Source organism: Canis lupus, chromosome 10, assembly GCF_048164855.1.
Source record: "Canis lupus baileyi chromosome 10, mCanLup2.hap1, whole genome shotgun sequence".
Taxonomy (NCBI): Eukaryota; Metazoa; Chordata; class Mammalia; order Carnivora; family Canidae; genus Canis; species Canis lupus.
In genome coordinates, this window is record NC_132847.1 from 62,546,492 (window position 1) to 62,560,813 (window position 14,322).

The window sequence follows — 14,322 nt, forward strand, 5'->3', positions numbered from 1 at the left end:
CTCGCGCCCTCGCCGTCCGCGCACGCGCTCCGAGGAGCCGCGGCAGGTGCGCGCACACGAGGCCCGACGCCACGACGCCACGACGCCACGCGCGCAGCCGCCGGCGCGGGAGCCCCCGCCGCGTTCGGACCGTCCCCTCGGCCCCGCTGACACGCGGGGACAGCGGCGGGGCCCCGGGCACGTGCCGCCCGGACGCGCCGGGCCCGCAGGACGCCAGCCTCCGGGGCGGGGCCGCCGCGCCTCCCGCCAGCGGAGCGGAGCGGAGCGGAGGCGGAGCCCGCGGCCCCGAGGCCCGCCCCTGCCGCCTTCGGCCCGCAGCGCCGTCGCCGCTCTTCTCCAGGCGGGTCCGCCGCAACCCGGGGGCTCCGGAGTCCCGGCCGGCTGCCCTTCCCGGCGCTCCAAGCCACGCCATGCTCGTCCTCCGAAGCCGCCTGGCTGCGGCTCTGGCTGCGCGGACGCTCGCGCCTCAGGTACCGGCGGCGGAGACGAGCCCAGGCCGGGCCCCGGGGGCGGGGAGGGGCGTCCGCCGGGAGCTCGCCGTCCCGCGCATGCGCCACCGGGCCTGGGCGCCTGGGCCTGCGGAGCCGCGCATGCGCGCACGGTTCTGGCTCCGAAGTCCGCGCCGGGCGAGCTGCGGGGCGCGGGTGGAACAGGGTCCCCGGCCGCTGCCGCCTCCCGGCCAATTCGCGAGCAACCGCGGGCGGGACTTTTCTGGCCTGGGTGCCAGGCGGCCCTGAGGATAGCCCTGAAGCTCCAGCTGCTGCTTTCACCACGTTGGGGCCGGAGCCTGGCGCTTGCAGGTCAAGCGGTTCCCACTGAACTGTTTGACGAGCTACCGCCCCCTCGTCCGAGGAGACTTAGGTCAGCCAGCCGGCCTCCGCCGTGTAAACGAAACGTGCACAACCTGCAAGGGTTTTGCAGAGAACCCTGGAGAGGCGGCCGGGCGGGGTGCGGGTGCGGGCGCAGGTGTGGAGCGACCTGCCCTCCCTGCCCCCTGCCCCCTGCCCCCCTGCCCTCGCCTCGCGCGGGCGTGGCCAAGCCAGGGGGCCCGGAACCTCCTGGCAAACCTGATTGCAACAGCCGCACTTAACCTTTGGTGAGAAGAGCACACAATAGATTTTTGTGATTTCAGCCTTAACTGTCGATACTTGGCCTGTTCTGTGAAACTACACATTTTTTTCCTTTTGATATTTAGACTTGTATTTCTTTCTCAAAGGGTTGGATCAGAAGGGGATTAACCGATTCTAGAGACTAACTTTCTGGTTAAGACTGAAGAAAAACCAATAACGGCCCATTCACCCAAGATTAGCAATACAGTCTGTCCTGATTCTCTACTGGGGCAGGACCAAGAATTATTATAACTTTATTGCGAACTGCAATTTTATTAGATGTTGACCGGTTGTTCTAAGTGAACTGGAAGTCAGTGCTGCCAAAAATGAGCCCTTCTTTGGAGACAAGGGAGCCTGAAGCACTCCTGTTTCCTTTCCTAGCATGCTGGTCCTGCGTTGTGGTTGCACAGTTCTACTGTCGCTCAACAAAAATCACCTCCCCTCCTTCCCACACACATACATGCCTCATTGCTTCATTGCTGTTAACTTCTCCCTGAGCTTTCTTACTGTATTCTTCTGCAAAGGATAATAAAAATGTGTGCCTGTGATCACTTATTTTGTTCTCCAAATACAAATTCCCTGAAAAACAACTTAAAAGCAATTATCACAACTACCCCGTTGGTCTATTTTTGATATGTTTTATTTACAATATTTTTAAGCTATAAATATTAGGCAGTTCTCATTTGCATAGCATTTTGTTATTAGAGTGGTAAAATGGCACACACACACACACACAAAAAAAAAATCTGCCAAATGTAGGGGCAGCTGCAATTGTTTTTGATGGCAAATGTCAACCAGCCAGTAAGAATATAACTCATCATAGACATGAATGGGATTAGCTTAAAATAGATTATTATAATTCCGCTTTATACAAGTAAAATACAGACACTATTGTGCTCTGTGAAACAACATGTATGTCAGAGCAAGAAGCCTATTGCTTTTAAAAGATTGTTGTACCAGGTAGTCAAGGATAAGCCCAAAATTCATCCATAGCTTTATAGGTATGAAAACTTTGTAACAGATTATTCTGGTGTAGTCAGCTGTAGGAAATGTGCACAGGCTAACCAAACTTACATAAGATGGATTTGTACACTAGAATACCATGTAAATATCTGTGTTTATATACATATATTTCTTTATATAAACACATAGAAGATAATTTCTGGCAAAGCATTTTCCACTGAAAGTTAAGTTCACTCAGAGAACCAAATTAGAAATTTACATGGTAAGTATATGGCTATTACAAAAGGAATTTATGGTTCTTATAAAGGTATTTCCATCAACATGGTATATCTGGGTGGATTAAATGCACTTCTTCAGACTGTATCTGTAATTAAAAACATAATGACTCAGGAGCACCTCGGTGGCTCCATCAGTTAAAGTGTCCAATTCTTGGTTTCAGCTCAGGTCATGATCTCAGGGTCCTGGAATGGAGCCCTGCCTCCAGCTCAGGCTCTGGCATTTAGCACAGAGTCTGCTTGTCCCTCTCCCTCTGTTCCTCACCACCCACCCCTCCACCACCGCTCACATATATGCTCACCCTCTCAAATAAATGGATAAATAAAATATTTTTTAAATTTTGATTTTTTTTAATTAAAAAAATGACTTAGACAATTAATTGACTTAACATTTTTTCTTTTTCTAGCTTTACCCATTCTGACTATATTACAATGCAATAGGATAGGTCATAGTTTTCTATTACATTAAATTCCTATCCTTTTTTTTTTTTTTTTTTTTTTTTTTAAGAGAGAGCATGGTGGAGAGGGGCAGGGAGAGAGAGAGAATGAGAATCAAGCAGGCTCCACCCTCAGTGCAGAGTTGGAGGCAGGAATCTCACAACCCTGAAACCATGACATCGACGGAAATCAAGAGTCCGTGGCTTAACCAACTGAGCTACCCAAGTGCCCCTCTATTCTATTTTTTGACCAGTGGTCTACTTCATTGCATTTAGGAAGTATTTTGACCAGACCAGCAATTTCCATTGTTTTAAGAACCTAAAAAATAAAAATTTAAAAATTTTTCTGCTAGTAAACATTTCCATTGTGCTAGCCAAAATACTGTATATTTTATAAAATTGTTTTAAATGCTTAACTCTAACACATACATATATTATTAAGGATGGAAAGTTTACTAAATAAGGGATAATTATTTGCAAAATTTATTAAGATCCTAACTGTAGTTTTTGGGTAAAGAAATTATCCCAGTGGCTTCTTAGGAGAAACTTCTCATGAAAAAGCAACTAGAGGTAGACCACCTACAATGACATAGTAGGTATATATTTGGGATACTTAAAAGTAGTCTTCTTTACTGTTACCTCTCTAAGCAAGTATCTGTGGAGAGAAGACCATGGAAGTACAAACAGATTGTGAGTCTACTGTGTGTCCCTTGTTTCCAGACTCAGATTTGGTTGTAACATAATATTATAAACCCTACCTTCCCAAATATTTAAATTTGCCTTATCTTTCTTCAGGTTTGCTCATCTTTTGCTACAGGCCCCAGACAATATGATGGAACATTCTATGAATTCCGTACTTACTATCTTAAGCCCTCAAAAATGAATGAGTTCCTGGAAAATACTAAGAAAAACATTCATCTTCGGACAGCTCACTCTGAATTGGTTGGATACTGGAGTGTAGAATTTGGAGGCAGAATGAATAAAGTGTTTCATATTTGGAAGTATGGTATGAGCATTCAGCTTAAGTATTCAGTACAGATTTTCATTCTGTTAGATGTTACCTGAGACTTAGCAACTTAGTTCTTGGATCTATATTATTATTATTTTTTGGATCTATATTATTATAAATACATACAGGTGACATAAAACTTTTAGTGATACCAAAAAATAAATCCAGTAATTGTGCCTACCAGTGGTATACCTATTGCAACCTATTGCTGAACCTTTTATTAGCATATTGGAATGTGATATTGAGAACATGGCATCTCAGATGTCACATCATAAAATTATGAACCACACTTTAATTCTTAGGAGAAGTTAAGGATAGCTTGTTGTAAAGATGGTTTTTGAAAAAAAAAAAAAAAAAAAACAGTGATTGCAAGAACCCAAGTGAGCTAAGATCATGAAAGGAAAGTAGAATTTTTTTTAAGTGAAGCTATAGCTGGCTATCAATGTTTTAACAGAAATCATTGAAATGTCTAGGGACTTTAGGGAAATAGAAGTTAATAAGGGATGATAGTAAACTTTGAAGCCCTCACCTTTCTGTAAGATATCATAAATCTGTTAGGTTTCGGACCACTTTTATTTTTGTACCTCACAGTTTTAAGGAAGTCACTGTCATTTACCAGTCTAGAGAGGTAAAGGAAAAGGAATTAAGAGTTCTTCCCATATTGAAGCTGATCTATCCCTGGTTTAGTAGAAAAAGGATTATGGTTACTAGAATCTTCAAAATGTTTGTTACAACTGTGTCTAATCTTTCTGAAGTCCACAGTAGTATATCATGATATCCAAAAACTTAATAATTTCATTTAGTATTTGGTCATCAGTATCCAAAGTTAATAGTCATAACATGCTTTAACATGAAAAGTGTTCATTCTATATTTAGCATGTCCATAGTTTAGAGGTTTTCCCAATTGTAGTAGAACAAACCCCATTAAAACACAATTTATGCTTTAATGTACTACCAGATGAATGTATCCCAGGAAAAACAAAAAAGTGCTAGTACCATTCTGATTAAAACTTAAGCTCTAAGATAGATGTTATTCCTTATCTGTAGCATAAACCGTAGAAAACTATGTCATCATTAGTCTTATGAGGCCCTAATAGTTAAATATGGTACTAGGACCTTATGTTAGCAAATATGTGTTCTTGTTTGGGAAACAAAGACAAGAGAAATAGTACTGAGTAAAAGAATGGATGACAGTAAAAGAATCAGCACTGTTTCTTTGAAAGCTATTGGTTCAAAGCAGCAGTTGTCAAAGTGCATCTTAATTTTGTTTATGATAAATGTAATTCAAGGTGTATCTTGACCTGATCACCTATGACCACCACCATCACCACCACTACCACCACAACCAAAAAATACTCTTTTTCTAAACTGCCAATATAATTTAAATGCCTCAATTAAATTAATAACAATAGTTCATGTATGTTGAGTTCTAACTACGTGCCAAACACTGTTGTAAGCAACTTTTGTATACTAATTTAATCTTAACAACGCTAGAGGGAGATACTCTATCATTATCCCCATTTTACAAAGTAAGAAACAGGCATAGAAAGATGAACAGTTGGCAAATTGGATGAAACCTAGAAAAAATATATGTGATTTTAAAACCATAATTTTTGGTTTTCTTACTCCTTTTCCCATAGATAATTTTGCTCATCGAACTGAAGTTCGGAAAGCATTGGCCAAAGATAAAGAATGGCAAGAACAATACCTGATTCCAAATTTGGCTCTAATTGATAAACAAGAGAGTGAGATTACTTATCTGGTGCCATGGAGCAAATTAGAAGAGCCTCCAAAAGAAGGTAAGTCCTCCCCTCTTAGTCACTTTGAATTTTGATGGAGAAAATGTTAAAGATTTTAAGCTATAAAAACTCAAGTTCTTTTGGAAAAAATCTTTGTTTAATATAGGAATATATCTTGATCAGGCAAAAATAAATGGTCTTAGCTCATCTTTTCAAAAAATGACCATTAAATAATGAAGTGTTTTTCCATATTAGTATCTCATTGATTCTGAAAGCTTATCTATATTATAGAAAAAGTTGGCATAGTCATTGAACGTTGAGAAGTTGGGCCTTGGGAACAGAGAACACATTTGTGGGTAGGTGAGGGATAATATGTGATACTTGTCATAATTTTAAAATAATATAAACTTTTAAATATAAAAGCATTTTTCCATAAATTACAACTAATCTTAAATTTTAAGTGTATATTTGCTTATAAAATTGACTAGGGGAATGAGTTAACTGGAACTGCCAAGCTGCATTACTGTAGTCTAACTTTTGTGTCTTCCTCTTTCTTATTTCTCAGTTTGAAAGTAATTCCTAAAGATTTGTCTTCTTGCTGATTTCACTTCTTGCTGACTTAAGAAATTATTACCTCAATCCAGTTTTAAACAAAGGTCAGATTAGCAAAAGCATAAACTAATCTAAATGTTACTTTATTTCCCTCCTTATTCCCAACTTTATAGTACATTTTAGATTACAAGAGATTTGGGCAGCCTGGGTGTCTCAGTTTAGCACCGCCTTCAGCCCAGGGTGTGATCCTGGAGACCCGGGATCAAGTCCCACATCAGGTTCCCTGCATGGAGCCTGCTTCTGCCTGTGTCTGTGCCTCTGTGTGTGCGTGTGTGTGTGTGTGTGTGTGTGTCTGTCTCATGAATTAATAAAATCTTAAAAAAAAAAAAAAAAAGATTACAAGAGATTTGAAAAATCTTATTTAGAAACTTACCCTCTTAGCTCTCTCTCAAATTTCAGTACTAACTAAATGAACTAGTTGCCTTTTCATAAAGTACCAAATCTTGGTTCTTTTCTTCTATGTTATTCATGATTCTTCAGTAATTTTTGCATGCTTTTCTTTTACTTTCCAAATCCACTTGGCTTCCTTGTCTTCACCCAGTCTATACTTCCATCCAGGAAGTAAAATGCTTTTCAAGTATTTACCTGGATATTTAGTAATAATGAAACCATCTCCTTTAGAATTCTTTTTTTCCTCAGAACTTGGAGACAGTCACTTCAGGTTCATTATTTGCTTGCTGTTCCTGTTAGAAATGGTATCCTATAGGGAAAATTATATAAACAGAAAAGTTAGTGGAAGTTGGAAAGAAGAATGGAGCTATAAGAGACTGGCAACTGCCTCTTACACTAAGATGAGGACTTTCTAAACATAAAAGCAAAAAAAAAAAAATATGCAAATTATTAGTAAATAGATCTACATAAATATGTACGTGGGTATATGGGTATGATCCTCAAATTCTATATATACAGTTAGCTTTCCACTGGAACCAAATTAAACATGATTAGAAATTGCTTGAATGTGTTCTATAGAATAATTATTTTTCTCCCTATTCTAGGAATCTATGAACTAGCTACTTTTCAGATGAAACCTGGTGGGCCAGCTCTGTGGGGTGACCCGTTTAAAAGAGCAGTTCATACTCATGTCAATCGAGGCTATACAAAACTAGTTGGAGTGTTCCATGCAGAATATGGAGTGCTCAACAGAGGTATAGTTGTCTATTTCTTCTAGGAAATTGCAAAATATTTTGGTGATCCACATTAATTTCCTTTGGCCAGTTTGTCTCTATTCTCATTATGGAGTATATTTTATTATTTATTGCCCAATTTTTAGCTTTGTAATTTTAAGGGTTGAGCAAACCTGTTTTACATCTTATTTAGAATGTTATTCACCTTCTAAATTTTTTTTTCAAATACTGAACTGTTCTTTTCTCTGATACATCAAAATGATAAAATTTTAAAAACTGGAAAGAAAGAACCTGGAAAAGTCACCTGTTTCTTTCATCACCCTATTTTCCTCTATATGTACATTTAATGATTTTTTCCTTTGTTCCCAGTGTTATTGATATAATTGACATATGAGTTTACAGACAACATAATGACTTGATATATATATATTGTGAAATGATCACAATAAATTTAGATAACATCCACCACCTCACACATTGTTTCTTCTTATGATAAGAACTTTTGGGATCCCTGGGTGGCGCAGCGGTTTGGCGCATGCCTTTGGCCTAGGGCGCGATCCTGGAGACCCAGGATCGATTCCCACGTCGGGCTCCCGGTGCATGGAGCCTGCTTCTCTCTGCCTGTGTCTCTGCCTCTCTTTCTCTCTCTGTGACTATCATAAATAAATAAAAAAATTAAAAAAAAAATAAAAATAAAAGAACTTTTAAGATCTACTCTTTTATCAGCTTTCAAATGTACAGTACAGAATTGTTAACTGTAGTCATCATGTTGTGTATTACATCTCCAAAGCTTATTTATCTTATAATTGGAAGTTTGTACTCTTTGTGATTTTTTTAAAAGATTTATTTTTAATGAGAGAGAGAGAGCACGGTTGTGAGAGAGTGGTGGAGAGGGCAGAGGGAGAGAGAGTCTTAGGCAGACCCATGCTGAGCTTGAAGCCTGAATACAGGGCTCAGTCTCAAGATCATGAGATCATGACCTGAACTGAAACCAAGAGTTAGACGCTTAACCAACTGTGCTACCCCAGGTGCCCCTGTAGTTTTGTTTTTTTTTTAATAACATTACTTGGGAAAGAAAGATGTTTATGGGTGAAAAAGTAATGTGTAGTTATTATAAATATTAATTAAAAACATGGACAAGCCCAAAGAAGAAAAATTATCTATTTTCTACTACTTAGATATATTATGATAGATATATAAGAGCATACGGTTTATTAATTTATTTAATAAAATACTACTTTATTTTTTAAATAAAAAATATTTAATAAAATAAAGTTAACTTCTAATATATATGTTATAGATCTATATTCAAGTTGAAAAATATATGAAGAGGGGGAAAAAATATAAGATGCCTATCTAATACTGTATGCTAAAATAAAATCAAGGTGGATTATGGATTCCAATTAACAAATTGGATTCATACAATTACTAAAACAAAGTATAGATGAACTTATTTAATAATATGTATGGAAACAATATTTCAATACAGAAACAATAAAGAAACTATGAAGGGAAAAGGGAACAAACTGAGGATTTTATTATACAAAGCTCAGACTTTATGCCTCCCAAAGTACCTTAAACGAAATCAAAAAGCAAAAAAATAAATACTTCTACAAAGGTAGACAGATTACTACTAAAAATATCTTAAAGAAGATGTAGATTAAAATAATAATGAGATGCCTGTTTTTACCTAATAAGGATACATTATATAGGTACAGTACTAGATAGGTCAGAGAAAAATGAGTTATACTTGTAGGGCTCATATCTGCTTCATCTTCCTTCAAAAAAACTGGCAATATAAATAAAAAAGATTTGTTTGTATTTGACATTTTTTAATTTTTTATTTATTCCTTTAATTTCAATGTAAGTAACATACAGTGTTATATTAGTTTCAGGTGTATATTATAGGGTTCAGCAATTATTTCTATATATTACTCAGTACTCATCATTATAAGTGTATTCTTTGTTTTTTAAGGATTTTATTTATTCATGAGAGACAGAGAGAGAGGCAGAGACACAGGCAGAGGGAGAAGCAGGCTCCATGCAGGGAGCCTGAGGTGGGGATGGGGACTCAATCCCAGGAATCCAGGATCACGCCCTGTGCTGAAGGCAGGCACTAAACCACTGAGCCACTCAGGCATCCCTATAAGTATATTCTAAATTCCCTTCACCTATTTCACCCATCCTTCCACCCACTTCCCCTCTGGCAACCAAGACTTCTCTATATTTAAGAGTTGGTTTTTTGGTCTTTCTTCATTGATCATTTGTTTTGTTTCTTAAATTCCACTATGAGTAAATCATGTGGTATTTGTCTTTCTCTGACTGACCTATTTTACTTAGCATTATATCCATCCATATGTTGCAGTGGCACAATTTCATTCTTTTTTATGGCTGAGTAATATTCCAGTGTGTGTGTGTGTGGGGGGTATATACACACTATAACTTCTTTATCCATTCATCTATCAGTGGAATTTGGGTTACTTCCATATTTTGACTACCGATTAATGCTGCAGTAAACAGAGGGCTGTACATATCTTTTCAAATTCATGTTTTCATATTTTTTGGGTAAATTCCAGTAGCAGAATTACTGGATCCTATGGTAGTTCTATTTTTTCTTGTTGAATTTTTCCATTCATGATTATGTAGTGTCCTTCTTTATGTCTCATTACAGTGTTTGTTTCAAATTCCATTTTGTCTGATATAAGTATTTCTATTCCAGCTCTCTTTTCGCTTGCATGATAATTGTTTTCCCATCCCTTTACTTTCAATCTGCCATGTGTATTTAGGTCTGAAATAACTCCCTTGTAGGCAGCATATAGATGTCTTTTATCCATTAAGTCACCTTGGTTGGCGTATTTAGTCCATTTACATTCAAAGTAATTATTGATAGGTATGTACTTATTGCCATTTTGTTACTTGTTCTGGTGTTATTGTTGTTATTCTTGCTCTCTTCACTTATGGTTGGATGGTTTTATTTAGTGATATACTTAGATTATTTTGTCTATATTTTTTGTATATCTATTACCAGTTTTGAATTTGTGGTCACCGTTAGGTTTATATACATATCTTATGAATGTAGCAGTCTTTATTAGGTTGACAGTCACTTCAGTTGGAACCCATTATAAAAGCACTAAACTCTTACTCCCCTCCTCTCTACGTGTTGGTATATGAGGTCATACTTTATACCCTTTTGTGAATCCCTGGCCTGATTTTTGTAGATATACTTGATTTTACTGCTTTGTCTGTAACGTCCCTACTAGTTTTATAAGTGATTAATCTACTACTTTTATTAAGTTTATATGTACCTGTTTCTTCAAATTTCATCAAATAAATTTGCTGCCCCTTTTCTTTCTCTTTTCTGGGATCCCTATAATATGAATGTTATTACACTTGATGGTGTCACTGAGTTCCCTTAACCTATTCTCAGTTTTTTAATTTATCTTTTCTGTTTCTCCCCTTCAGCTTCATTGCTTTTCATTACTGTCTTCCAGCTCACTGGTCCATTCTTCTGCTTCCTCTAATCTATTATATATTCCCTTTAGTGTCTTTTTTTAATTTCACTTACAAAGTTCTCCATCTCTCACTGGTTCTTTTTGTATTTTGTCTTTTTTTAGGGTCTCACTGAGGTCCTCCCTTGTTTTCTCAAGTCTAATGAGAATATTTATGATCATTACTTTAAATTCTCTATCAGGCATATTGCTTATCTCTGTTTCATTTAGGTTTTTTTGCTGGATTTTTATCCTGTTCATTCATTTGGCACATATCTTTCTGTGTCTTCATTTTGTCTAACTCTGTCTGTTTCTGTGTGTTAGGAAAGTAAGCTATATCTCCTGCTCTTGAAAGTAGTGGCATTATGAAGAAGAGGTCATGTAGTACTTTGCAGTGCAATGTCCCTGTTCACCAGAACCTGGCCCTTCCAGGGTGTCTCCTGTGTGTGTTGCATACACTTTACTCTTGTGGCTGAGCCATATTTGCCTTCATTCCAGGTGTCTGCAATGGCAATATTTTGCATGTTGTGGGCAGGATTTGGTCCTGTGTTAAGAGGCCAGTCTGGGGCTGCCTTGGGCAAAAAGCCTGAATTTTTAAATTATTTTTGCCAATATTAAGGAAGTATGCATGGATATGTAGGTGTGTTTAGGAAATGTGAAATGACATAAAATACATAGCCAAATTTAAATGATGAGATTAAAGATTTTTTAAGCTTCTAATTTATTATAATGGACATGTATAACTTTTCCAAGAAAAAAATGATTGAAAATATGGTGCACACATTCTTTTTAATCTTGAGGCACCTGGGCTCCTCAGTTGGGTAGGTATCCAATTCATGATTTCAGCTCAGGTTATAATCTCATGGGTCCTGAAATCAGCCCTGCATTGAGTTTCACACTCAGTGGGGAGTCTGCTTAAGATTCTCTCTTTTGCCCTCTGCCCCTCCCCCGACTCATGCATATATGTGCGTGCTCTCTCTCCAAAGTAAATAAATCTTAAAAAAAAAAAAAAAAGAAAATGTGTGCACACACTCTTTTTAATCTCAAATTCATTCTTAGTGTATTAGGAGAATGGTAATATACTGATTATAAGTCAGTACTTTGTTTCTGGAGGACAGTATAATATATACACTGTATATTTGTAAGTGTGTGTGTGTGTATATATATATATACACACACACACATATATATATATATATGATACACTCTTTGGTTCTCTCAATTTAAATTTTAGGAGTTTATATTAAGAAAATATTCAGATCCAGACTGCCTGGATTTGAATCCCAGCTTCACCACTTATAACTTTGTGACCCTGGGTAAGTTACTTAACCATATTATGCCTTAGTTTCCTCATCCATAAAATGATGATACTAATAATCCACCACCTAAAATTATTATGAAGGCTAAATGAGTTAATACATGCAAAATGATTAAAACCAGGTCTGGCACATAGTCAACACCCAATAAATATTAGTTAGTAATAGTTGTACTCAGCTTTGCTGGTATAGATACACATGTAGATGCTGTTCTAATGAAGTTTATGTCAGTGTTGTTTACAATATACATTTCTTATGTAATATGCGTATAATCCAGAAAATATATTGTCTACATCATTTATATAACTATAAACATATGTTTATGTGTATAAATATATATTCATAAAAATACATATATATACATAAGTATGGAAAGAGATACAGCAAATATAAAAGTGAGTTTTTTTCTAGGTGGTGTAGAAATGACTCCTCTTTTCTCTTTTTATCTGCATTTTCCTATACAGCTAATAAGTTTTATTTTGTAATTATTAAAATTTAAGAAAATATGCATAAAACGTTTATTCCATATTTCAAAAAATATTCAAATATTAATCTAATTGATCAGGGGCTTGGATAAAAAGTTGTTGTATCTATAGGGAGGAATTCACATAGGCATTAAAAATTAAGGTTGCCATGGAAAGTATGCATTGTTGATTTTTAAAAATCCATAATTAAGTGTAACATATAGTATGACCTTAATTTGATTTTAATCATTTGTTCAGAGGAACTGCACTAAATTTGAGTAGAGTTGCTCTCTAGGTGGTTAAAATTATGCTGCTGTTAATTTTCTTCTTTGTATTACCTAAATTTTCAATAGTAAAGACAATTCTTTTATAATCTTGCTTTTTAAATAAACTAAAATGTATTAGGAAGTCATGAAGCCTTGTTCCAGACTCGTGTTTGGTGTGTTATTTACTTTCCCTTTCCTTCATCTATAAAAGCAGTCTGATTAATTTATAAATTTCTATCCCAAATCTCTGACCCCCTCTGAAATCTTATTACTAACATACTTAATTTTATCTTTTTGATATTCACTATTTTGATTTAAAGAATAAAACTTCATGTTTCTGATTAATTTTTCTGTATTTCTTATTTGTAGTAATACCATAGTCTTTAGAATCTGTTTTTGGTTTATTTCTGCAGTTCATGTTCTTTGGTGGAATGAGAGTGCAGACAGTCGTGCAGCTGGGAGACATCAGTCTCATGAGGATCCCAGGGTTGTGGCAGCCGGTAAGCTATTTCACTAGGCATGAATTATTCTTACAACAAAGTTGATTCAGTTTTTAACTTTATATGCCTTCTTATGAAATGTTTTTTTCCAGTTCGAGAAAGTGTTCACTTCCTCGAGTCTCAGCAGAATATGCTTCTGATTCCTACATCATTTTCACCTTTGAAATAGTTTTCCACTGAAATACAAAGCATTACATTAACTGCTCTAAGACATGTCTGCTAAGCAGGTGCTTACATTCTCCCAAGAGATCTTCATTTTTATTTGAAGGAGGTGGTAAGTTAATTTGCTATGTCCTTTGCATTTTAAAATGCTACCTCTGTCCATTGTCACCACGACTTGTGGAAATAGTTCTGTTCATTTTCCCTTTTGCATTTCAATACCTATCGTGCATTAAAAATTGTCATTCCTACAAGATCCGATTTTTCTTTTTTCAAAAGATCTCTTATTCTCCATTTTGATAACCCTCTGCTTTTTTAGCATTTCCTTATGTTGAAATTATGTTACATTTCCATGCTTATATTTTAAAATTATTTATATATTGTCAACCTTTTCATGTCTATTTTTCTGAAATTTTAAAAGTTTTTGTCCAGTAAAGTTTATTTTGTAATACCAAATTGGATTCATAAAAATATTAAACATGTTTTTTATGGAAAAGTACAATATCATCTGTATCATCTCTATTAATTATAGTTTTTACATTAATAATTACTTATTATATGGAAAATAATGTTATTAGGTCCTCATATTAAAAACTGTTGAAGACTCATTGTTTCATATGCCAAAATGTCTTCAATTACAATTTATTTTACCGACTTTAACTTCACTTTGGATTACTATTCAACAAAGATACTTGGGATAATCTATCTGTGATAATGAGATATTTATGGTTATGGAAATGTTTGCCCTAATAAAAGCCTACAGATACATTCTGATTCTTTTTATTGTGTTTCATATCTGTATCCTCTTACCTGGAACTATTGTTTTGCTATAAGGTGATGAGATAGTAATAAATACGTTGT

The 14,322-nt window shown here is 36.6% G+C and overlaps 1 protein-coding gene and 1 pseudogene across 3 annotated transcripts; one reads left to right on the forward strand and one right to left on the reverse strand.

Moving 5' to 3' along the window:
* The first annotated feature begins 274 nt into the window (after window positions 1–274).
* LOC140641794 (protein NipSnap homolog 3A) lies at window positions 275–14,229 on the forward strand. 3 transcript variants are annotated; one of them, XR_012038380.1, is made up of 7 exons: window positions 276–470; window positions 3,580–3,790; window positions 5,434–5,592; window positions 7,140–7,289; window positions 11,991–12,072; window positions 13,216–13,302; window positions 13,395–14,229. XR_012038380.1 is itself a non-coding variant. In XM_072842207.1 (6 exons), exons 1-6 carry the CDS (start codon window positions 411–413, stop codon window positions 13,469–13,471), a joined length of 744 nt encoding a protein of 247 aa, XP_072698308.1. In that variant the 5' UTR covers window positions 275–410; the 3' UTR covers window positions 13,472–14,229. The 3 variants fall into 3 exon arrangements, 2 of the variants coding, with proteins under 2 accessions (XP_072698308.1, XP_072698309.1); XM_072842207.1 differs by lacking the exon at window positions 11,991–12,072 and having other exon boundaries at window positions 275–470; XM_072842208.1 differs by lacking the exons at window positions 7,140–7,289; window positions 11,991–12,072 and having other exon boundaries at window positions 275–470.
* Window positions 1,732–14,322, reverse strand: part of LOC140641795 (protein BTG4 pseudogene) — a 29,580-nt pseudogene continuing 16,989 nt past the window's right edge.